This window comes from Babylonia areolata, chromosome 21 (assembly GCF_041734735.1).
Source record: "Babylonia areolata isolate BAREFJ2019XMU chromosome 21, ASM4173473v1, whole genome shotgun sequence".
Lineage (NCBI taxonomy): Eukaryota > Metazoa > Mollusca > Gastropoda > Neogastropoda > Buccinidae > Babylonia > Babylonia areolata.
The window spans coordinates 46704833-46732201 of NC_134896.1; the positions used below are offsets into that span (position 1 = coordinate 46704833).

General features: G+C 40.4%; 1 protein-coding gene across 2 annotated transcripts; it reads right to left on the minus strand.

Annotated features, from left to right (window-relative positions):
• Nucleotides 1-297: 297 nt before the first annotated feature.
• Nucleotides 298-27218, minus strand: LOC143295998 (conserved oligomeric Golgi complex subunit 2-like). 2 transcript variants are annotated; one of them, XM_076607735.1, is made up of 18 exons: nt 27070-27218; nt 24767-24928; nt 23575-23640; nt 22683-22763; nt 20941-21059; nt 19184-19289; nt 17851-18030; nt 17298-17419; nt 15859-15982; nt 14421-14560; nt 12797-12858; nt 10941-11104; nt 7498-7740; nt 6360-6435; nt 5711-5856; nt 4776-4912; nt 3598-3769; nt 298-2123 (listed from the first exon to the last, which is right to left on the minus strand). In XM_076607735.1, the coding sequence occupies exons 1-18, from the start codon at nt 27148-27150 to the stop codon at nt 2028-2030; spliced, it is 2277 nt and encodes a 758-aa protein (XP_076463850.1). In that variant the 5' UTR covers nt 27151-27218; the 3' UTR covers nt 298-2027. The 2 variants fall into 2 exon arrangements, with proteins under 2 accessions (XP_076463850.1, XP_076463849.1); XM_076607734.1 differs by having other exon boundaries at nt 10941-11107.
• Between the last annotated feature and the right edge of the window lie 151 nt (nt 27219-27369).

A 27369-nucleotide genomic window follows, 5' to 3' on the forward strand; every position in this document is an offset into this window, starting at 1 on the left:
CTTGAGTGGTGGTCTGGACGCTAGTCATTCGGATGAGATGATAAACCGTGGTCCCATGTGCAGCATGCACTTAGAGCACGTAAAAGAACCCACAGCAACAAAAGGGTTGTTCCTAGCAAAATTCTGTAGAAAAATCCACTTCGATAGGAAAAGCAAATAAAACTGCATGCAGGAAAAAATACAAAAAAAATGGGTGGTGCTGTAGTGTAGCGATGCGCTCTCCCTGGGAAGAGCAGCCCGAATATCACACAGAGAAATCTGTTGTGATAAAAAGAAATACAAATACAAAATGTCACAACCAGTTATGTCATTTATTTGTTAAGTCCCTTTTCAGTGAATTTTATTAGCAACCACCTTTACAAAACCACCATTGTAGTTGAAACCAAAACTATTTTACAGCACACCAGTGACAATACCAAGGTTACATAACTTAAATCAAAGCAAGAAAACGCAGGATATTTCTTTGCAATTTGCATAAACCTATTGTGATGGAACCCTTTATTTTATAATGAAAAATAATCCTGTGGGACAACTTTCAGAATAACTTCAAATGAATACTTTAATAATGTTCTTCAATCTCTTTAAAAGTTTGTTTTTGATCATTTTCAACTTTAAAAAAAGTTGATATGGATCTAAACTGAATTGCTACCCCTTTTTTTTATGTTAGCATTAAAATCAAAGTTGAATAACAATGGGGGAAAAAAAGGTATGTTTCACATCATTTAACTCCACTTCTGGTTTTAGGTGCATAGGATTTTAGGGGCACACACACACACACACACACACTCAACTGTACACACACTAACAAACTGTGACAGAGCAGTTACTGGTGTTTTCCAACATACATCAGACGATTTCAATAACTGTCCATTTCAAAAGCTGAAAATATGTTGTACACTGAACAGTTGCGCAGAATAGAAGCCAATATTAACCAGGTCACTAACAAATAAAATAAGTCGTCATAAAAAAAGAAAAAAAGTGATCAAACAGAATGGAACAATCGTCTAAAAACTATACTGAGAGTGGAAACAGCAGGAGTACATGACTTGATTTTCTACAGATTCCGAGAAAGTTGCAAATTTGAAGGTTTGCTTCATCTTTTCCAACTTGTCATTTGAAAACAAAAACAAAACAAAAAACACCAAATCTTAATGCAAGTTGCACAGAACCAAAGGAAAAACATGTATTAGTCGTCATTCTTCTGTCTGATTCTATGCAAATTATATGCATATTATATTCTGGGATGTCGTGAAGTCGAGCATTATTTATTTTCTGCCAGAAAATTACAGAAAGAAGAAATCCTAGGCTCGTCCTACACAAAAACCAAACGAAGTAGTTTTAGAAATAACGAAAATCAGAAGGATGTTACCATTTTCAACAATTTATGTTCTACAGTCGTAATCATGTTCACTTTTATTGGTCAACTCACTGGTTGTTACAACACCATAATCTGTGATTATGAGAACTGTCTGGGAATGTGGGAAAACGGTGCCCAGCATTGTAAAATAAATGATAAATCTTGACAGTATCCATTTCAACTGAAATGTTATATAAATAAACAAAGTTACACAAAAAGTAAAATTTTTTTCCCCCTTGTTACTTTAAAAAAATCATCCTCAGAAATTAGTTGTCATGAACTGAAATGTTGTACCCAATGAAAGAAATGAAGTCTTCACTGTTTCGGTCAGAGAACAGACAGAAAGAGTCAGAGAAAAGAAAGCTGGGTTTGGCTACAATGCACATTTCACTACAGACAACAACTTAAGCAGAAACCAAACAAATCGCAAATCCCAAAGACAATGTGACAATACATGGCAAATGGACTTTGTTTTCTGCTTTCTTTCTCTCTCTCTCTTGCTTTCTCTTTTCACTGGCACAAGCACACAAATGCATACCCCTGACCTAACAACAAAGCATCACAGGCATGAGACTGTACAAGCTGCAGAAGTGAATAAAACCTCCCCAATAAAGGACCTTGAAACCCCCCCAGCAAATTGCACAGGTTGAAGATACCCCACAGTCCAGTTCTACACAGTTGTCATATCCGACTTGGCCTCTTCAGCAAGAGTATGGAGCCTGGAGAATCTGCTGACAGTGTCTTTCTCGATTCCAAACAGTTCCATCTGCAATGTAAAACAAAAGGGTTAAAAAAACAACAACCAAAAAACGCAAAAAAAAAAAAAAAGGAAAATATTTCCTCATTGCCGAACAAGAAAAAATAATATCCTGCTGTGTCTGTTCTTGACATTGTCACCAGCCATCAACTTTTCCTTTTCTCTTTCACTCCTTGGTCCACACTCCTCCTGTGGGAATGCCAGAATGACAGCTTCAAACTACCCCCATCCCCACTGATTTTTACCCTGGGCTAGCTTCAAATGATCACAAGGGTCATTTGTGGCTCGTCAAGATCAACCCCGTCACTCCCCACACACACCCCTAGCTGAAAATTACCCCCCAGGCTATTGAAAAAGGAAGGTGTGTCGTTATGGGCTATCCTTTACTGAGCCCTTTCCCCCCTCCTCTCCTCTTGGGGGCAGGGGTTACTCTGATAGCATATTTACTTCTGCCTGGGTCAAATTACCCCCAGGGGTCATGAGTCTAGAATGACAGTCTTACCCATTACGAGATTACGAGCCAGGGGGGAGAAGGGGGTGTGTGTAAAATCCATCTAGGTAAGGTCAGTTGGGTTCAGCCCCAGTGGTCAGGATATTTAACTCTTTCACTGCCAAGTTTCTCCCCCTCAAGCGCTTCATGTTGAAATAACACAATCGGTTCGTTCACTTCAAACCAGGTGGGGGAGCAAAGGTTAGTCGTTCTATTGTCTGTAAACTGGCTACAGCTGTCAAGCTTTGTTATAATATGAAAAAGTGGTCCTTTTAACATGACCCCTTGGTGTCGACTCGATGCCTATTTTGGTGCACTGTCTATTCGACTGAGGTCGCCTATGGTGGTGAAAGAGTTAATCAGGTAACAGGCTATCGAGTATAGATACTTGTTGGTGTGCCTCTCTCTCTCTCTCTTTATATATATCTGGGGAAAACAGGATGGTTGGGGGAGGGAGTCTGATTAACTCAGCTGGTAGAAAAGAGATAGGCTAATTTTCAAAATGTCAAGGTCTGTTTCCTGTCCTGTGCAATATACAAGTCTGCCCAGGACTGATAAAAGCAAAAGTAATCCCTCTTTGTATGATTACCTCCCTTCTAGCTGTGTATGCAGCCACCTGTCCATTTTAACACAGTGTTGTTCTGGTACTATCTGTGTGGTGTCAGATAGAATCCCACTTTTGCCAGTATTTCCTCCCCCTCCACTAGACCTTGAGTGGTGGTCTGGGCCACAACAATAAAAACGTTGTTTCTGTCAAAATTCTGTATCAAAATCCACTTCACCTGTAAAAACAAATACACCTGCAGACAGGGAAAAAATAAAGATAAAACATATGGGTGCTGCTGTACTGTAGTGACATGCTATCCTCATGGTGAGCAGCGTGAATTTCACACAGAGAAATCTATTGTGATAAAAACTAATGCAATACAATACACAGAGAAGTGTGTTGTGACAAAAACTTACACAACACGATACAATACAACCAGCCCATACCTGTTTACCCAGTTCCTCGATGTCGATGATGATCTGGGACCGGATCTTGTCGTCGTCGCTCATCCCCTGATTGCTGCTGGCCTTGTCCGAGCCACGCACCTTCTTCAGGCGCTTCAGACTTTCCTCCATCTTCTTCACTGACGTCAGCACCTCCCCTGTCACTTCACAGAACCTGTGCAGCACGTGTACACCAAAGTCCACAAAAAGGAGAAAAATATTCAAGGCTTTATAGAAAAAAATACATATAGGTGAAAGGACTGGAAAAGCAGAAAATAATAAAGGAAGAGATGCAAGAAAGAAGGATAAAAAAAAAAAACAACCCAGTAACAATGACAGTGATAGTAAATAAGAAATTTCTTGCACAGAATTTCCATCAGGTGGTGAGCAATGAACACAATATGGCAGAAAAAAATGCACAGAAATGAATGTAGTGTGTTTGCAAACACACACACACACTCTCTCTCTCTCTATATATATATATATATATAATTCCACTTTGTCTAGTTCATCCTCCATCTTTTAGAACAGCTTTCTACATACCTGCACAAATTGAAAGCCATAATCATCACCAAAACTGTCACCACCATGACAAGCTTTAAATGATGGCAGTAATGGACAACAATGAATTTTGCTGATTTTGTGACTCATCAACTCTGGTGAAAATTCTATGTAACAGTAATGGTTCCTCCCAACACACACACACTTCTCTCTATTATTATTCTTTTTCTTTCTTTTTTCTTCTTCTTTTTTTCAAATAAATATTAACATGTGAACAACTGTCATCAAGTAACTCATAAAAACTCTCCCTTTAATCTGATTCACCACAGACCTTTTCTTCTCTGGACTTAATTCTTTTTCTTTTCTTTTTCTGAGAAAGATATCATATGTTAGTCTGTTTATTCAAGTTGATTCACTGATATTCAAGTTGTGTCTGTTCCAATGTACCTTTTATTTACCTGTGTGCTAGCTGAATCAGTAGCATAAGCAGCACTGACATTGTAAGTTGTATATCTTGTAAATGGAGACAGTTACCACTCTTTATTGTTATCTAATCAAGTTGTGTCATATATTCTCTTCAAAAACAAATAAATGTCTCTTCAAGAATGATAACCAAACAAAACCAACAACAAAAGTGAAGAGAGGGGAGCTTCAAAGCATACTTTTTTCCAGGGACTTACTGGTCTATCAAAGAGGAGAAGACAATCATCATGATCTCTGCCAGTTGGCTAGTGCCCAGATCGGCAGCATGTTCATCGCTGAACAAGCGTAATGGCCGCACCATCCCTGTTAAGTACCCTGAGGGTTTGCTTGGAGCCTGAAAAATAAAATAAAATAAAACAGTGCTCACTGAAACCTTCTGGAGAAGCACAAAATCAAAGAGAAGCTCTGGGCAGCATGCATGAAAAGTAAAAGTAAAGCAAAAATGACAAACACCCCAACATTAACCAAAAGCCATCTTACATCATGTAATGTAAGACAAAGGCCCTGCCCCCAGATTTGATAATGCTCACTTTGCCTGATGACAGTTCTTGAGAGAAGATGGAAAACATGCGGGTGCAACAAGCTGTCGCACTGTCTGCAGGAGGGTGATGTGGATGGGGTGGTGGGTTAGGGTTGAGTACAATGCTCAGGAGAATGCTTCAACCTTGGTTTTGTGCCCCACATGCACACTGGGACACATGTAACTGTAACTGATCATCAATTCACAGTTTTCAATAAGTGTCCCGGAGTCATTAGCTCATAGTTATTCTGACAACAAACACAAAAAACCCTAACCTTACACACAGAGTACAGGGCCACATTTATAAACATAAGTACATTCATTCCAGATCTACCACTGCTAAAACAGACACACACACATAAAAGTGCAAAAACAAAACACACAAAAACTCGCAGTCCAACTAAAAACGTTTTTTTTAGTAAAGATATCATGGTATAAACATGAACATACCTGATTTGAATACTTTTGTATTTAGATCACTTGTGTACTTAGTCTTTTTCACAAATCAGTCTGCACATATTCTGTCACTTGGTTCCAATGTGTGTCAGCATACAGGCCATACGGTCATAATTCTGTTCAGCAATGGGGCACAAGCCATCCAGGGAATCTTACCTCCCGATTGGTGCGTCTGTAGAGGCGAGGAATGTCGCTGACCTGACGGATGAAGGCAGAACACTGTACCACAATCTCGTCCGTTACCATCGAGCGAAACTTGGGGAGGCGCTCTTGTAAGGCTGATGCATTTTCTTGGATGCACTCTGAAGAAAAAGGAAAAGAGATTTATGATCCGAACTTGCACTGCTTTTTTAAGGCTCCAAGCATAATGAGATGGTCACAATGACAAATGTGTATATGAGGCAATGTGGATGTGTGGATACCTACCCATAAAAAGAGGGGGCTGGACAAAGAAAGCTATCAGTGTGATGACAAATATCAACATCCTTCAATCTATTAACATGTCACATGTGTACTTATACTGGCAGTATTAACAAAGCATTAATGAAACTAGAAAGAACAAAAAGACTGTTCTCTGTAAATATACAGAGATATGAATTTGTATTTGTTTTTATTTTTTCATTCAGGCACAGACACAATGCATGCACACCAAAACACACATGTGCTTACACACCGACATGCACACACAGACACATACTGTATCCTCTCTCCATCCATGCTCCGACACACTCGCTCAAACACTATGAGATACACATCTTTCATAACATCCTCACTTACACACTCAAACAATCACTATGAAACGCACCTTTCAAAGCGTCATCACTTTGTAAGCCTGACGCAAGCACTTTAGGCCGAATGAAGGTCTCGTACATTTCTGGTATCTGAAGAAAAAAACAGAATAACACATGATTATTCAGCAGATGCTTTTTAGCCCTTCTATTCTAAACTGATGAGAAAGAGATGGCTTGGAAAGAATGGCAGAATCTACAATGATTTGGAATTTGAAAGATAAATGATTACAAACAATATCTAAGTTCTCCTAGTATAACTGACACCTAATTTATCCAGACCGTAGTACCTCACAGCTGTTTCCAACCGCTCAGTTGTCACAATATGTGTGTGCGTCCCAGTTACAAGGAAGCAAAAGCATCATGCACAAGAGACACTGAGTTAGCAGCAGTTCACAATGAAGGCAAACCTAAGCTACTATGTGTGGTGTTTTTTAATGGCTGCTGCCTCTGCTGCTTTCTGAATGTGTTTTTTTGTTTTTTTTTGTTTTTGGTTGTTGTTTTTTTCAAATTTTGAAAAGATAGGGTGATGGGGGGTTTGATCCAAAGCCCATTTTATCTCCCTTTTTCTTGTTTGATAATTATCATATGCATATATGTCGCAGAGGCAGCTATAGCTGTCATGTAAAGCAACGGAAGAGCATGCATGCATCTCACTCATCCGTTTTTTTTTCTTCATATTTCACTTGCTATCTTTATATTTTCCAATTTTACCTTAAAATTGTTCATGACATTCATTTTCATACCTGTCTCAGTATCAAATGTATGTTTTTAACTGTTTACAGTATTACGCTTTCCAGATTTGAACTTGGATATAGTTAGCTATCAGTAAAATATGGTGAATTTGGTTTCTGAGAACTGCACATATTTTAAAGGAACAGGAAAGTCCAAATAGAGCAACTTCTTCACTTACAGCTTAGTATGATAAGCAACTAACTTTATCCTGTAACACACACATACACACATGATAAGCAACTCACTTTATTCTGTAACAAACACACACACACACACACACACACACACACACACACAGGATGAGCAACTCACTTTATCCTGTAACACAAACACACACACATACACTCACACACACACACATCAAAAGCAGAGCTCCCTTATCCCTGAACGCACATCCACACATCCTGATGAGGACCTCACCTTATCCTGCAGTCGACTGGCGTCACAGAGGAGGCAGACGATCTGCCCAGTGGTGATGGGCTCACACAGGCTGCCCCCCGCCCCACCATCCTGCTGCCCCTGTGGCTGGGGGGACGCGGAGCGAGGGGTCGGTGACCCTGACCTCCCTCCGTCCCCTAGTGACATCAGCTGGCTGGTGCTGGCCGAGGTCGGCAGCGACCCTCTGGAGGGTTTGCTGGATAAACTCTGTCGGCGTCTCTCCATCTGGTTAAAAAAAAAAAGATGGGTTTTTTTTGGGGGTGGGGGTGAGGGGGGGGGGGGGGGTTGTTTGTTTGTTGTGGAAACTATCAGGAAGATGTGTTGAATTATAAGTTTGATATGCTTGGATAAAAAAAAATTGGTTTTTGTTTTTGTTTATTGTGGAAACTATCACCAAGAAGATGTGTTGAATTATAAGTTGGATACACTTGGATCATGTTCCACTTATAGTTATTGCAATTTACCAATGGTCTGCTTCACTGAGATCAATAAGAAAAATAAATCATGTGTAGGGTAAGTATGCCTAATTGCGAACGATCCAGTTTAATGTGACCAGCTCAATGCGTGTACTGTAGAGATAACGTGTTGTATGAGAGTCAAGCATAGTTCTTTGTTTTTGAAGGCTTTCTCTGACTGGTTGCACCAACAAAAGTTCGTCTGCTCATTCTTTTCAATGTTTTTTCGATGTTTGAAATAGCAGGGGTGCCTGAGGGTAAATGCGAACGGGCAAGTCTAACTGCGAACAATGGCTTTGGGTACATGTGGACAATTAAAATAGAAGCAGGTCTTTAACTCATTAGACATAACATATTATCAGAACATCGAACCAGACACTTGTATTGTTGGTTTTGATCACACATGCATACAAACACAAAAACAGACATTTAAACACACACACCCCACACCACACACACACACACCCTTTTGAGAGTGCTCAGTGATAACACACCACACCACACCACACCACATCACACCACACCACACAACAACACAGCACAGCATAGCACAGCACAGCACAGCACAACACACACCACAAAACACCACACCACACCACACAACACACCACACCTCATCACAACACACCACACCACACCACAACACAACACAACACACCACAGCACAGCACAGCACAGCACACCACAACACAACACAATACAGCACACTACAACACAACACACCACACCACAATACAACACTACATACTACAACACAGCACACGGCGGCACAAGGCAGCCCTTTTAGTTTTGGCGCGAAGCGGAGGGGAGAGGGATGAACAGCGAGCGAGCGCGAAACGTTGGAAAGGTGATAGCCTGGACAGACAGGCAGGCAGTATATGGGGCAGCGCTCTGGCGCACCACTAACTTCGCGCTATTCTCAGCGGAGCGCATGTTACACGGGCAGTGTGTACAGCTGTGAACAGCTTCGCTGCTGCTGATAAACTGTCAGAAACAGGGTTATGTGCTTTTAAAAAATAATACTCTATGTCAGAATGCAACAAGAAGGGCGCTATGGGTGTGAATGGATGTGTGATTTTCTGACAAATTTAACGATACCAAACATGAGTAGGTTTAATTTCCTACAGGCAGTGTACAAGCGGTCCAAAACTTAGCGAGCACACGAACATTCTGTTCGAACTGAGGAACACACACGAAACGTAGTTCAGTTTCAACTCCGTGTTGTGTGTGTACATCGTTTTACTTGGAGATAAAACTTATATCATGATATACATGCATGTCTCCACGATACAACTGGAAGGAAAATATAGCCGATACGTTACCTAGAGGTGGCAGACCGCCCCGGAATTAGTGTCAGTATTTAACGATCAGCTCCACTGAGAACTGCTGCCAGCCACTTAAGTTTCACACTTCTCTCAACATCACGGGAAGAGAGACGGACAGACAGACATATATGCAGGGACAGACATACTGAGAAACAGAGGAACGTGTACGGAGAGAGAAAGGGGAGAGGCACAGAGAGAGAGGGAGAGAGACAGACGCACAGAGAGACAGAGAGAGAGAGAGAGAGAGAGAGAGAGACGCACACAGAGAGGGGGAGAGAGATTTTCGCCGACTAGATGTTTTGCGTGTCAGTATGTGTGCCTTTGCTTGCGACATGCATTTGGTCAGTCTAAAAGATACACCTTGACGATACCATGCTTTTAGTAAACGATCACAATGTAACGTACTGACATGCATTTGTAAGTTCTAAATAATAAAATCCATTCCTACCTGAACTTATAAATCCGTATGAACTCCTTGTTTGTAGTTGGTAATCCACTCAGTTGAAGTGTGACACTGACTAAACTCAAACATTTTTTTTCTTTTCTTGTTTTTTCCTTACAATGTGTGTGTGCGGGAGGGAGGGATTCAGGGTGGAGAAAAGAACAGGGCTGAAAATTTCTTTATTCTTTACTTTTTGATTTGTGCCGTGATTCTCCTGCTTGGGGTACGACTTGCTGAAGCATGGGGGAGACAATAGTCATGTGCTCTTGCATGATGACACGCAGTTTGTCATCTTGTGACTGCATCCCTAATACTTTCTTTTTGAGTGAATTGACGACTGCGTGTGTTGCCTCCCCCCCTTGTTCATTTTTTTGTAGCACTTGATACAAATGCATGTGGGATGTTTGCCCTCTTCATCATTCGAAACATCTAGACCGAAAAAACGAAACAGTTCAGAAGAATACTTGGCACAAAGTCTTGCATTCAACCCCTTGTCTTTATCTCTTCTGAGAACCCGCTCACCACACACACGACACATATTATCCAAACATCTCAAGTGTTCACTGAAGGTGTGTTGCCCAGTCAGCAATGCTGCCACTACCGCACCAGATTCCATTTTTGTCGGCACTCACACACACACACTTAGGTCAAATAACTGGATGTAACACAAACACTCGGACAGTGTCTGGTAAATCACACAACACACTTAAAGTTCACATTCACTGGAATCATGTACACAAAAATGACAGCAAACAAAAACCAGTGTGCACGAATATGATTAAATGAAAATCACTTAAACAATACACCTTTCTCTGCTGGAAACATAGGCACAAAGAGCGCGGCGCGCGCTCCCCCCCCCCCTCCCATCCCAGTGGAATCTAGGTCAGCAGCCGTGCTCCTGACCGCTCACTGAACTCTGAAACTAAATAGCTCTGCTGGAAGTTAAGCGGCACAGCCGTGAGCACAGCACAGCACACAACACAACACAACACACCACACCACAACATACCACACTACAACACAGCACAGCACAACACAACACACCACACCACAAAACACCACAACACAACACACCACACCACAGCACACCACAACACACAACAACACAACACAGCACACTGCAACACACCACACCACACCACACCACATCACACCACACCACACAACAACATAGCACAGCACAGCACAGCACACCACAGTCACCTCATCATCATACAGCTGGTCCAGCCATGAGGCGTGGCGTGCCATCTGCTGCAGGGACAGCTTCCAGAAGCGGTGCAGCAGGGCCGGCAAGTACACCTCTTCCGTCCAGCACCGCTGTAGCCCCGCCCACAGCGTGTCAGTGGCATGCAGCTTCCACTCACCCCCTTCTGATATTAACAAGGGGGTAGGGGGGTAACAGAATACAGAATACTTATTATCTCCAAAGATTAATCAATTTGTGGTGTAAAATGCATGAACGATACATGAGAATCAGTCATTCAATATGTACATATATAACAGTTAAAAAATGCTTAAATGTCAATTTAAACCACATATACAATAATCACAGCTGTACAAATGCAATAATCACAGTAGACATAATAAAAACCTAAATGTGAACTTAGAGTAAACTACCTGCACAATAATCACAGCCATACATAAGTAATAATCACAATCAAAGGCATAAAATATCTTAGTACAATTAAATATAGAAATATGATAACAATGACCTATTCAACAGTGTTTCTAAGTTATGATGTTATATCAAGCAAAAATATAGTCTGGCACACACAGCAGTTCATGGATACCAAATCCGGCAGCATGTGAACTGATTCCAGAAAGACAGTAACTGTGGAAGGGCTTTTAATACTTGATAACATATACAAATATAAAAAGAAGTATGAACATCTTTAAAACGCTTTGTAAAATGACCCGAAAGCTTTTAAGGAGCAGCCTTCATTTAACGAAAAAGTTGAGACCTTGTATTTTTTATACCACTATTCAACCAGACCTATTTTTAGATCTGAGGTTTCAATGCCCAGCTTTGTGGAAGTCTTGATGCATAGCTCACCTCATAGCTGAGGTTTTGACTCAAATACAGAGGGATATATTAAAAAAAAAAAATGGAAACCAACTTAAGATTACTTATCTTAGTAAGTATTTGAATGATAGGTTTCTTAATTTTAGTTAATATCATCGTTTTCTGTTGTAAAACAATTTTCTATCCAACAATGAAAGACAGCCAAGAACTCTGTCAAAATAGCAGACAAATTTTTCAGTGAGAAGTTCAAGTGATCTTGTTCAACTTCCTGATCACACAACATACTTACTCTATTTTCTTACTTCTGTTTTGTTTCACACACACACACACAACACACACACACATATATATCTATATTTATTTATTTACAGAGAGAGAGAGAAATCGGTGTGTGTGTGTGTGTGTGTATTATACAGAGAGAGAGAGAGTATACATCACACACACACACACACACAAGCAACAACAACAAAAAGCAACTGAATAATATCTAAAAGAAGAATCATTTTTAACATCAGTGGAGCACATTATCCCCGATCGTCTTGAATAAAGCTTATTTTTTTCATGTAATCTTATCAAAAGCTGTCATTTATCAAGATTTATTATTAACATTTGCTGTCTTGTAAGTCTACAGTCTTTCCTGAACCTGAAAATATCTGAAATGTTTATGTAGATGCAATACTTTTTGAGTTTCAGTCATTTTAGAAACGCTACCATCAAAACTGCAGGATTGGACATGCAGTAAATAAGCATTTTCCTCAGAATTTATGACACTGGCATTCAGCCAGCCAACTGAAAAAAATCTGAGGTCTTCTGCGTACTACATAGATTATATATGAAGAATTTTGACTATGAGAATGCACCTGTGGCAATTTTACACTGGTTCCAAAATGACAGTTTGTGAGATAGACTAAAATCACGGAATTTTTTGAAAATTCAAAACTCTTTATTGCACTCTTTCATTCCTGCAAATATGAGGCTTCTGCAATGAATTTGAAAATTTGGCCGGACCTACCTACTGACATAAACCACTACTCACCTGAAGGAGAATTCAGTCCAGTCACCAAAGCTGTCTCCAGTGCTCCTGCGATGTCTTGAAACCTGCATGGAAATATGATAATAAACGTAGCCCATATTTTCTTCATATTCATTTATTTTCTATACTCTTACATTCCTCTTTCTCTCAAGCAGAACAGAATAAAAAGCAGACATATTTAAACTCATCCCCAAACTGTTATGAAGTTATTCATACAGAGAATAAAAAGCACACCTTGCTGAGCTAATTCCCAAAGAGTAATGAAGTTACCAACAGCAAAACAACAAGCAAACATGTGTAAACAATTCCCAAAACATTATGAAGTTATTCATTAATAACAAACCGGTGACAAAGTCAGCTGCCTGTACTAAACAAAGATCCCAACACAACAACAGTTTTAACAGAGAGAGAAAGAGATGACACCTTCTGATATGTTCTATACTTTTATTAGTCCCAACACCATTTGGAGCTCAGTTTAGCAGCTTCACTTTAAGAGAGATGTCACCAACAAAAGTGATACACTACATGGACACTTTGACCAAAACACATACTACTTCTTTGGGGAAACAAAAGCATTCTACAATCATAACTGAATTCAAGGAGAAATTATCAGAATGACAAAATTATGCATCACCTTTATCCAGTACCTACAAAAGCCAAGGCTGTCGGATTCAGAAGCAATTTATACAGTGGGTCAAAGAAAAGAGGAAAAAGCAAACCAACGAAACCTGTAACAGGTTTGATTTCACTTGAAAATGTTCACATACACCATGCATACAAATTCATCTTAAAAGCTAAAGCTCCCAGAGCTTTTAATGGCCAATGGGCTTTGCTTTTTCTTCCTCTTCTTCCTCAACGCTGTGTAGAGTCACTGAGGCGCTGCACAGAACTGTTCACCTGATTCCTCCAGGTCTGATGGCTGTGTGTCAAATCCTGGGTCTCTGCAACTGGGGCAGTGAATTCATATCTACAAAGGTTTGACACAGGAAGGCAGGGTCCAATTCTCTCTGGTTGTGTGAACCTTTCCCAACCAGTCATGTACCTCATGTACCCATTTACATCTGGGTGGAGTGAGGAAAATCTCAGCACACTGCCTTTCCCAAGGATTCAAAGCCACACCAAAACTGGGCAGCAGATGCATGACCTTTGCATGAACCCTCAGGCCTTGTAAGCCTATCCCCAGTTTGTATAAAACAAGAATAAATGAAACAAACTAAGAAGACAAAATAAAGTAATACAATAATACATTCAAATATAGCGAAAGGAAAGATGCACAAATGGCAAATGACTGAAGTCTAATGCACTACTGATCCTGCCATGGCACCTCTACAAATTTCGAACAACAACAATAAAAATAACAATGATAATGTCCATTGATGCTCAAACCTCCCAGGCAGGGAGCTGGTCACATTTACAACAAACAGTTCCACATACATAAACTTACTTACACATCAAGCACCTCACACAAAAAAGCATGTGCACAAACACAAACACACACACCTGCACATGCACACACATCAAGCAGACAGGGACAGAAGGCAGACTGGAAAAGGTGTGTTGAGAGAGACTTTCTAAAATCAACCAGGGAATCCACATGATGGACTGAGAAGGGCAAGCGAGGACTGACCTGATCTGGAAGTAGACGGGAAGGCTCCATTTGGTGGTGAAGGTGTGGTAGCTGGGGTGGTTCCTCAGGCGCTGCACACTGGCCTGAGTGGCGCACAGTGTCTCAAACTTCTTCACAAACCTCTGACTGATCAGGTATTTCTGTGACGGACACAAACAGGACTCAGAAATAATCATCATCATAATAATAATGATAATCTAACTCATACAGTGTCTTTCCATGTAAAACATGCTCAACAGCATTGTATGTACAATGAAAAAAACCAACAAGTAAAACATGCATTTAAACACCAGAATGATAACTTACATTCATAGCCCTGCAAAGACATCCAACCAAACACTTATGTTCAGACGCGCACAAAAATCATTGCACATGACACTCAACAAACATATCATACATCACAACACCTAAATACTGCACATCCAGCTGGATGCATAAAAGAACAATGTCATGTATGTGTTGTGATTCAGAGGTTTCTGGTTTACCTCCTCTCCAACACCTTCACCCAAAACGCTGACCCCACAAGTTAAAAAACAAACCAGGCATCCCCTCATTGTGGTGGACCAGACACCACCAGTCTCGGTCTCTGGTCAGTCTGAGCTCACATGTGCCTGCATGCGTGAGCATGTGTACGGTACGTTCAAGCACTCACACAAGCGTATGCGCATGCTTGCATGCATGTGTATGCATGTGAATCTGCCTGAGTGCATGTCTGTAGAGTATGTATTACATTCATGTGTGAATTTATGCACACTCAGGCATGTAGGCTTGTGTGTAAGAGAGAAGAGAAACAGGATTGGGCAGGGGTTTGTGAACCGTTACATTCAGGTGTGACAATGACACCCGCCTTGGGTGATATTGTATTGTATTGTATTGTATTGTATTGTATTGTACTGTACTGTACTGTACTGCTGTACTGTACTGTACTGCATTGCAGTGTATTGTATTGTATCGTATTGTACTGTATTGTGTTGTGTCATGCTGTGTTGTGTTGTATTGCACTGCATTGCAGTGTTTTGTATTGTATTGTATTGTGTTGTACTGTATTGCACTGCATTGCATTTATCATATGTATTACTTTTAGCCACAACCGATTCCTCTGTGTAAAATCAGGCTGATCTCCCAAGGGAGAGTGCGTCGCTACAGAGCACTGCCACCCATATGTTTTATATTTTTTCCTGCCTGGTTGTTTTCTTATCAAAGTGGATTTGTCCACAGACGTTTTGCCAGGGACGACCCTGATGTTGCCATGGGTTCTTTTATGTGCTGTCCCACACTCCACCATCACCACCACAAAGGGGGGTTGTACGGAAGCCTGTCAATCCATCACTTTATACCAATGAAATGAGTGAATATAGGTTAGTGGTGTAAACAAACAGCACACCAGCTGAACACAAACCCTTCATGCACACATCACACTCAACAACCTGTGCCTCACCTGGTGGAACACCTCAGGGTTGCCAGGTGCGAAGATGGAAGGTGTGCGTGCCTCCAGGTTGGCCACTATCTCCGGCCACACCGCGTTCACCAGGAAGTCGTAGCCACGCACCATCTCTCCGGAACTGAGACAGCACACGCACACACACACACACACACACACACACACACACAGAGTCATAGCTACAGACAGGCTCACTGGAATTCCTGTGTTTTACAGCTCCTCAACACATCACAACAGCTTCCAAGAAACTGAAATGAAACAAATAAGAAAATCAAGAAACAGAGATATGAATTTTTTTTTTTTTTAAATCTGGATTTGATAAAGAAGAAAAGAAAGACCTCAAACAAACAAAAGGTTAGAAGGAACACCACTGGACTGTGACCCCAATCTCTATAATCAAAATAAATGAGATGCCAAAAATCAGAAGCTACCACCAACCAGAAAAAAAAACTTATCCACTCCTAGGTTTCTCACAATCATCACAACTAAAGTGACTTACCTGCCTTGCAATTTCTAACAATAATGACATCTACATTGGTCAAAGTCATCTGGCCCTAGTTACTACCCATCATAAACATTCACAGACCTCAGTATCTAAATATCATACCCCCCAAAGCATCTTATCTGGCTGCAGTTCCAACCTATCTGCACATCTTCTGTCCAAAGTTATTACGTCTAGCCCGGATTCTTCACTGTCACAACCTGAAGGAGGACAAATCACCTGTGTTGGTTGTGGAACCTCCAGAGATGACAAGCCCTGTCAAGTGTAGGAACAAACAGGAAATTTGGCAGGAACATTTTGAATTTGGTAGGAACGCTCGGACTCCGAGCCACACTGATCAGCAAATGTACATTTTATCAACAAGGCATACAAACACATTTTTCAGTGTACGTTTGGTGAAACTTCTGTTCCCACGACTGCTTCTTTACAGCTGACACATCAATGGCACTGTATCACTTCCCTGGTCTTTGTTCGTCTTGTTTCTCACAATCGGAATCCATGGCTGACTTCTCTGTTTCTAGCTGCTTGTTCCTTCCTTGCACTCCACAGCTTAATCCACTCGGAACAGACACTGTTTGACCCAGTCGCAACTTGATTTAACCAAGTTCTCTCTTGTTCAAGCAAACGAATCAGCTGACTGGTCCACTCAATGCTGTTTCAACGTAAACACGCACGTGATTAGCTGAGCATCATTGTGTGAGACCAAGGTTAGTAGTGACTGCCCTAACCTCCTAATAGACAAGTCTAGAGTGTGTGGGTAATGTTATGACAGGAAAGCATGTGACCATGCTTTGTAGTAAAAAAATGAACTCAACGGAACAATTTTGACGTTGGTGTAACATCAGAACAAACTGCGATCGAGAGTAACAAAATACAGCGAAATTATAACAGTTGGCATCTCTGAACATCCAACCCTCAGGCACCTGTGACTGACCTGGTCCCTGGGCAGGTGATGTTCCTCAGGACGTGGCAGTGGGTGGGCACAAAGTCCAGTACCTTGTTGAACATCCCCTCCAGGCCCTGCTGGCTGGAGCGCAGGAAGGTCTCTGAGATCACCTGTCAAAGGTATTGTATTGTATTTTATTTTATTGTATTGTATCGTATTGTATTGTATTGTATTGCATTGCACTGTATTGCACTGCACTGCATTGTATTGCATTGTATTGTACTGTATCATATCGTACTGTGTTCCCCCCAAAACACACTTACCTCTCCCCTCCCCACAACCCCCAATACACATGTACCACCACCCCCCCACACACACCTGCAAACATGCTCATACAGTCACACACACATACACACACACATACCTCCCCATTCCCCTCAAATAAACACATACACCCCTTTCCCCCCCTCACACACACACACAATGTGTATACACACACCCACACACACCCACCACACACTGCCCCCCTCCATATAAGGCTTGACCACCCAACACAAATACCCCCCACCCCCACCACACACACACATACACACACACTGACCTCCTCCATGTAAGGCTTGACCACGTGCTGACGGAAGAGAGACTCGGCGTCACGGATCTTGTCAATGAGGGCATAGGTGCGCAGACACTGCCGCAGCATTCCCACATCCTCCTGTTCCAGACCCTCCAGGAACGACCCCTCCAGGCTGTACTGCAGGGTTGTGGTGATGTTGGCGATACGCTGCCCGCACATCGGAGGAAAGGGGGGGGGGGGAGGGATCTTACTACTTGTTTGTATGTAAAGTCAGTATGTGTTTTTTAACACAGAAACGCTCCCGCATCAGCATAAACAAACACAGACACATAACCACACACAAAAACATATGATAGTGATAAGATATAGTATTAATATGGCACAAACTGCCAATAATTATAATGGGCTCTAGGTGCCTCAAATTAAAAAGGACATATACAATACTGCATTGTGGCTTGCATCAGCACATTAAGAAAAAACAACAACATATATCTATATACACGAAGACAATAGTACAAACTGCAGATATAGAAAATCACACCAAAACAAGCACAAAACATGCCATACACATGCAAACACACACACACACATATGTACATGCAATAAACACCTATCCACAAGCACACAAACCACATGAAGATTTAAGATGAAAAAATGAGGGGATGGGGTTGTGGGGGGGGAGGGGCAGGGGGGGAGGACCGGAGGGGGGGGGGGGGGATTGGAGGAGACAGACAACTATACTTTGTCACATCCAAAGCCCAATTTGAAAAGCTAGGTTTTTAAATTTGTTTTGAAGGAGGACAGTGTTGGTGAGTGACAGAGATCCAGGGGAAGAGAATTCCAGACAAATGCTTGATACTAAAAGGGCATTTGGCCAAACATCTTTGAAAAGGTTTGGGGGGCTCGAAGGAGCTTTTCTCCAGAAGATCTGAAAGAACTAGAAGGGGTGTAAATACAAAAGACAGAAGATCAGTAAGAGGGAAGAGATCCTTTGAAGTAGTGATAAGCCATTGTGCCAGTTTTTGTACTGAATTTTGTACTGGATGGGTAACAAATGAAGCTGAGAGGGTCACCAGTATTCTTGTTAAAAAAAAAAAAGACAGGTTCATATATTCTGAATGATTGGAAAGTCTTGCAAAAGGAGATGGTCATGAAACTGTGAAAAGAATAAGAAAATTAGTACAGTAGAATTTGAAAGTTTGCAATCACTTTTGATTCTGCAAGTTTGTTTTCCTGGTATGCTTTTGTGCACTGATATTTTTTCCTCTATAAAAATCTGTCGATGCTGTGGTTTCTTTTACGTGCTGAGTCTATGCTACACACTCCACTATGTGAAGTTTGAAGCAGCACCACCACTCACTGGCTTGATCTTTTCCACCAAGGGCAGTCCCTTGCTCTTGGTAACATAGAACTGCAGCTTGTTGAACTCCGTAGCCACTCGTTCTATCAGCTGTCCGCTCAGCTGCCTGAAACACAACACAACCACAAGGTATTTCCTTAGACACAGGCACAAAAAAAATCTTAAAAAAAACCAAACTGACAAGGTTATCCAGGCAGTAAAAGTCAGTGAATAATGATGATGATGTGGATATTTATATAGCGCCTGTCCTCAGTCAGAGACCAAGCTCTAAGCACTTTACAAATGGAGTCATTTGCACATGTTGTCTGCCTGGGTACAGCCGCCAACTGAAAGCTGCCTTTGGGTACTCATCATTCATTTCCTATGTCATTCAGTCAGACTTCAGTCACACACACACACACACACACACACACACTATTACACACACCCAAAGACATGTATCCTTTTACAAATATGACCATTTGTTTTTGTTTGTTTTTTTACCACACCAAATAGTAATCTCTAAACAGAGATCATCAAAGCCATTAAAGTTAGATCAGCATATATTTATATGAACAACCAATAAATGTGAGTATATCAAGTGAATGAAGCTGAACAATCAATACAAAACAGAAAAAAAAAACCACACCAAAAAACAGGAGAACATCAATCAATGAAAGTCAAGCAATCAGTGAACAAGAAAAAAAAAGTGAAACCTGAAACTGAAAAAGCCAATCCATCACAGTCAGCAGAGGGGGTATGGAGGTGGGTGTGGGATCAGAGAAAACACTTCTTCCTATCAGTCACTGGTTTCATCTCAAAGTTTTACACACCATCCATGACCGTGAAAGACTTCACATGCTTTGTCTCCATTCATTCATTGCTTCAAAACAGGAGACTAGTGAGACATGGAGTGTTAGGCTGGTGGTAACACGTCCATCTAGGAAGCAAGAGAATCTGAGCGCATGGGACGGAATCCCATACTCGCTAATATTTTCTCCCCTCCGCTAGACCTTGAGTGGTGGTCTGGATGCTAGTCATTCAGGTGAGATGATAAACTGAGGTCATATGTGTACTACACATTTAATGCATGTAAAACAACCCACAACAACAAAAGGGTTGTCGCTGGCCAAATTTTGTAGAAAAATCCACTCACATAGGAAAACAAATACACCTGCAGGCAGTTAAAAAAAAACAACTATGGGTGGCACTGCACAGTAGTGATAATCATGCTCTCCCTGGGGAGAGCAGCCTGAATTACATACAGTGGAATCTGTTGTGACAAAGGAGTAACACAATAAATGTGTGGTTCACCCGTCAGGATCAACGAGGACCATCTAGTCATTCTGGGCATTCTGGGGATGGGTGGGTTGGGCTCTGTGGGTGCGCAGATGACTGGTCAGGCCAATCCGCACCCGGAAGGTTCTGATGCAGTGTGGACAGGGGATGGTGGCGGCTGTCGAGGACTTGCTGGCACTGCTTTTCCTGGCCTGTCTGCGTTGCTCTGCTGCAGCGATTCTGTTGGCCTCACAGGATTTGGCACCTTTGTGGACAGCTGAACGCCACTTTGGTCTGTCCACTGCATTCAGCTCCCACGTGTCGTGGCTGATGTTGAAGGCCTTCAGAGAAGCTTTCACAGTGTCTTTCAAGCGCTTCTTTTGGCCTCCATGGGAGCGCTTGCCATGTTGGAGTTTGCTGTACAGCATAAATACAATAAATACAATACAACAGATAACACAAAAAAGCTGTAGAAATAAAAGACTGGAGGATGACCTCACCCTGCAGAGGAGGTGTTGGAGACAGAGGCAGTGGAACTACTGGCACTGTGGCTGATGCCCAGCAGCTGCTCAATCTTCTCCACAGAGTGCGTGATGTTCAACAGACGCTGCAGGCATGCCTGGGTGGAACAAAAGAAAGGAAGGAAATCTTATGTTGAACCAACACACAGGAAACAGTTTGCATGTTCTTCCCTTTTATTGTTGTTTTTTTGTTTGTTTGTTTGTTTGTTTATTTGTCTGTTTGTTTGTTTTTTTGTTTTTTCTTTTTTGCTATCCATCAACTGCAACATTTCAATAACTCATTCGGAGTCTCCCATACATGGCCACATCGTGGTTCGCCTGCCACAATTTCAGCACCGACAGTTCACAGGGAGCTATGTATAGTAGATGGCCAGGGTGCCACATACAAAGAAGAAGCTGCATTGCTGCAAAATCACGCTGCAGTGTTTAATATACTTCATCTTCTGATTCAACATATGCAGGACACCACTTACTGAAAGGGAGAATCCACAAACCTTTCTCCAAATTGAATTCACAAGAAAATGACAGACCATATTACAAAAAATACCAGAAGAATGACAATGTTCTCTCAAAACTACAGTCAGGTATAAAAGGGAGCTATCACAGACATCTCTATAAACTGAATTTATAGGTAATAAATTTCACACCTGCCTCTGAAAAGGAAAGAAGGATTCTGCTGTTCACTCTTGTCCTGTCAACAGTTTTTGTCCTCCCCCTTTTTCATCTCCATCTTTCAAGGGCAGCAATTCACACACAGATTCAGTTCTAAAAGGGTTTTTGTTGTTGTTGTTTTGGGTTTTTTTCCTTTTTAAGTCATTCTACTCCAGGTACAAGTTAACTTGTACCAAGGTTACTTCCCCTGTGGACCTGGTACAAATATTCTCTTACCAATACACTATTCTAATTTTGTTTATTCTTGCTTGGTACAGTTGACATTCTAAACTCAGCTGTTTAAAGATTCCAAAAGCATGAAAACAAAGCTTTGTTTGGCCAATAAAATCAACAATTCTCCATCAATTTTTGTCATTTTAGTGAACATTCCTACTTTTACTGCAGTGGTCTCATGTAGTGATGGTCCAGGGAGTTGTTGCAGGCATGTAGCTGTGGGGCAGAATGAGGTAATGTGCTGCTATGTGCTGCTATCATAGCATGCATTGTGACATCTGTACGTGGTGTTTATTAACTGCATCAGTGTAATGGAGGGACAGAAAAAAATGCATGAGAACATGAAAGACTATTCATATTCAAAGACTAACTGAAGAGAGTTGCAGCCTATCAATGCAGAAGCAGATGATCATGATAAAAAGAAGGAGAATGAGAAGAAGAAGAAGAAGAAGAAGAAGGAGAAGATGGAGAAGAAGGAGAAAGAAAGAAAGAAAGAAATCATATTCATGAAGGAGAAAAGGTTTCCTTGGTCATTTGGGTGCTTTGTTTGCTCAGTTAATTAAATGCCATGCTTGCAGTCAGTATGCTGGAAGGAAGAGTCACAGATGCTTGTCCATCTGAGGAATGAGAAGAAAGACTTTCCCTCTTAACTTGGTGTCATTCTGTAGTGTGAGCGTAGTATTAGTCCATTACATAGGCCCTCTCCTCACACTTTCTGGGGATGGTTATCACCTGAGGTGGGTATTGATGTTAAACCCAGACCTAACCAACCAGCCTTGGGCATTTGGTAATCACAGGAATGTTTCTAGACATCAAAGACCAGTCTCTCTCCTCACCTTCTTTTTCTGAATTTCCTGCTGCTGTCGAAGTTTTTCTTCCACTGCTTTCATCGCTTCATTCATGGCTGTCCGAACACTCTGGACACATATGAGTAAAGGTATGCAACGACAACAAATAAAAAAAAAAGCAAAGAAAAACTAAACATATAACACAGTTTTCCAGTTATCTGATATACGAAAATAAGGTACACAAATAAACTGATAAAACACACCTTGACAATCACATTTACTGTTAACATTTACCACAAAATGAATATGATATGAAATATCATATAATAGTTAGAAATTACAAGAATTTTAATGAAAAACTACGGATGAACAAAAGGCAATTTTTTTTCATTTACACAAGAACCATGATCCTACTGACAAAAAAATGTGTTGTCATATACATACATGTCCATCATACTGATCATCTCCCTTATTCCTGAAAAACAGTCCTCCAGCAACAGCCTCTATACTATCTATCAACACTGAAGACCAAAATTACCTACAAGCATGAAAGAGCAGGAAAAAACCAAAAGCTATCATTACCACAGGGCAAGAATAGAGGGCTCAGATTCCTTTACAAGACTAGTTAAAGTGAGGGCAATGCTGATGATTCCACAAGATTCCACTTGGTGCAATACTTAAATGGGTGGTAAAAAAAGAAAGTAAAACAACTTTCTCCAGTATCAAAAATTTGCAAAACCTTGTAATTGTAAAAGGTGCCAAAACAAACAAACAAACACAAAACCCAAAAATATCACAATACTCTGAAGATGACAATCACTTCATCAATAAGTTATCTTTATCTTCAAAGTATTCTAAGTTATCAAACTGGTGTGACAGTGCATTCAAACAAAAAAAGCCCCCCAAATCAACCAAACAGCAGTCCGGATATGTAACTCACCAGCACTTCCTCTCTCAGTTGACCCAGTGGCACTGTCAGATTACTAATGGCCTTGTCCATACCCACCTGCAAGCCACACACTTTACTCTGTCATTATTAACCTCTCAACCTTAAAAAGAAGTAACAGTTTAAGAGTAAGAGCGTTAACTGTTTCATCGCCAAGTTTCTGTGTGAAAAAAACAAATTCCCAGTGCCAAATATTTAAGACTCAACACTCTTAGTCACATGCACATGATGCGGTTCATGTCAGAACAACAAAATGGACTTATTCACTTCAAACTCAGTCAATAGGAAGGATTTTCAATTTCCTATAGTGCAAAAAAGCTGACAGCAGCTGTCAAACTTTGTTACAATGTGAAAAATATTCCTTTTAACATGACCCTTTTATGTCAATTAAAGTCACCTGTGGCCGGTGACATGTCTAGTTGACTAAAGTCGCCTATGGTGGTAAAAGAGTTTACAGTATGTCAGAATTGATCAAATGCATTATCACTGTCTCTACATCAAATGCAATGCACCCCATGCAATGTCAACATTTTTGCATCCATCACCAACATCAACTTCACCCTCTTCATCAACACAATAAACCCCATGCAATATCACCATTTTTGCATCCATCACCAACATCATCTTCACCCTCTTCATCAACACAATCAGTATCTTCATCAATAACTTCTTGATGTACAGGACAAGTTTTAAATAAGATTTAAATACAAATTTTGATGCCTGCCGGATATATAATCTACTTGGTGTTTTTATCAGGAAGGAATATAAACTCTCTCTATCTACAGGTATCTCTCCATTGTCCCTGCACACCCATGTCAACTATATATTGTATCCATGTGTATGGACACATACATTATCTTCAACAACTGTCAAGGTAAGCTGTCAAAACATTTTGCACCAGATCGTACTATCAATTACTTCAGTATTTTGTGCTAATCATAGTAGAATCTAATTACTTTCTTTCTCTCTCTCTAATTAATGCACCAATGAGCACGCACACACACACACACACACACACACACACACACACACTTGTCTAATATCACTGATAGTGAAAAGATGCTACACTAAAGAATGAACGCACACACACACACACACACACACACACACACACACATACGTGCATACAAACACACACCATTAAGACAAGTTTTAAATACACACACACACACACAGTGACACACACCAGATTGGTGGAGAGGTTGACAAAATCAGCATAGTCCTTGTTGATGAGCTCTATCATAGCACTCTTCAGGATCTTCAGGTATACCGACAGATCATCACGCAGCGTTTCCAAGGGAACACGTTTGCGACAGGTGATGACAAAACCGTCCACATCAAAGTCTTTCTGGAAAATGAAAGCAACATCCAAACATATTTAGAATAATAAATATTCAGAAAAGACAAACATGTCAATAATATGTAACATAATGGATGCACACTAAAAAAAAAAAATGGGTGTGGGAAGGCTAAATTACAATACCTAACATCCTAAGTCATGATAACTAGACTGAGATTGAAACTGAGGGTCAGACTTTATCAAAAGTTAAGCGTGCATGGGGATCAATATGCTAGTATGTGTATTCATGACCATAAATGGGTAACCAACTGATTTTTAAAGGGTTCACAATTACATAAGCTGCAATCTGACAGTTTAGCAAGAAGGCATTGACATTAAAAATCCATTTATTTATTATAAAGATGAAATAACATTAAATAGAGACACCAAACATAAACAAAGCTAATAAAAAAATTTTTTTAAAAGAAACAAAAAACAAAAAAGAACACAACAAACTTTGCAAAGTAAGTCATGACCTATTCATTATGTCAGACACATGGGTCTGTGAGATAACTGTCAATCATATATATACAGTCCCATAAAATTGTAAAATATATATAGAGATAATAGAGAGATAATCTGTAGGCATTTGGCCAAAGGGCCTTTCAGTATCAAGCACCTTCTGTCTGGAATTCTCTTCTTCTGGATCTCTGTCACTTACCAATGCTGTCCTCTTTCAAATCAAACTCGAAAACCCACCTATTCAAATAGGCCTTTGAGTGTGATGAAACATAGCTTCTTGTCTGCATTCTTTCTCCTCCTACCCACCCCACTTCGCCCTTTACTTAATTCATCATGTAGTGACTAGTGTGTGTGTGGGGGGGTAGATGGTTGTGTGCATGGGCATATGCGTGCGCGCGAGAATGTTTGTGCATGTGTAGAGCATTTTTGTCATATGTGTGTGTGTGTCAAGGCAAGTCAAGTCAAGATTTTATTTCATGATGGTAAATTGAATAAGCAACAATTGCTTTTTTACATCAAGCCATTAATGAAAAAAAAATTAATAATAATAATAAAATTCAAAAAAATAAAAAATAAAAAATTAAATATAAAAAAGGAAAAAAAGAAAAAAAAGATGAGAGAGAGAGAGAGAGAGAGAGAGAGACAGACAGACAGAGAGAGACAGAGACAGAGAGAGAAAGAAAGAGAGAGAGAGAGAAGAAGAAGAAGAAGAAGAAGAAGAAGAAGAAGAAACAAGCAGATGAAGAGTAACAATAACAACATATATACATATATATATGTGTGTGTGTGTGTGTGTGTGTGTGTGCGCGTGTGTGTGATTGTTCATACCTGCAATTTTTAATACTGTCTTGGTGTACACAGATACACATGTGTTGTTTTTTAATGTGCAGAGAGGTATGTTATTATGCATTGTTGTATATGTGTTCTTCTTCTTTCTGTTACACAACCAACATAGACTTGCCGATGACTCTGTCATGGTTCATGCATGCTGGGTATTTTCATGTCTCCATAACCCACCGAACACTGACTGAAAGTCCAACGCTTAAACCACTCGGCCATTGCGCCCATCAAATATACTGTACCATAAAATTGTAAAATAAAAAGAGAGATCATCTGTAGGCAATTGGCCAATGGGCTTTTCTGTATCAAGCACCTTCTGTTTCATGTATGGCACTTAAGAGTCCTTAATACAGGGAGTTTGCACCATACAAGTACCATCTATGAATTATCATTAGTAGTAGTAGTAGTAGTATGTGCACATGCACACAAGGTCATATATGAGTCACACAAGTGTGTCAGGGTATGTACACAACAGTTTGAATACATTGTTCATTTCAGAGTTCACAAAGTAACCCAGTTTGTCGATTTTTAATAATGCTATGGATGATTATTCTTCAGACCCCAGCTGAACACTCTTCAAGTTTGATGGCAAAAATAATGTTACTGCAGTCACAGAGTTAGCGTTCTAAGCAACTCAAACCAGTTTAGAGAATGTTATATCCGACAATATAAATTTTTTTTTTTTTTTTTTTTTAAATGGTGGCTTTGAATTGAACAATAATTCATCAACAAACCCAAAGTGTGTCTGCTGATTATTGTGTGAAATGGTGTGTGTCGACTGCTACGTGGCTGTATGTAATGTCTCAAAATTTAGCAGACATGTAGCAGTCTACCTCTAATGCACTTACTTTCATAAACTCTTCTTTATCAAAACATAGAGATGAAGGCCCAGAAGGAAGGGCAAAACCCTTCCCAACGTCAACTGTCATTTTGAATGACAACAGGTTCCTAAAAACAATCAGATTTGTAAACGCCGTGAAGTTCGGCCATGACACAATACTTCAAGTTAACGTGTAAATTTTCCTATTTTGTATCATTTGAATATCAATGCAAACCTAAGAAAATCAAATACACATTCAGTGGATGATGATTAATAATGAGAATAAATCGAAGATGATTAACAAAAATGTTTAATTTTATTCATTTGT

Coding starts and splice junctions, on each gene's coding strand:
- LOC143295998 (XM_076607734.1), bottom strand. CDS start 27,150: ATGACAGTTGACGTTGGGAAGGGTTTTGCCCTTCCTTCTGGGCCTTCA. Junction 6,436..7,497: donor CCAGTCGACTGCAGGATAAG/GTGAGGTCCTCA, acceptor TTTTTTCTTCAG/ATACCAGAAATGTACGAGAC. Junction 5,857..6,359: donor AAGTGATGACGCTTTGAAAG/GTGCGTTTCATA, acceptor CTTTTTCTTCAG/AGTGCATCCAAGAAAATGCA.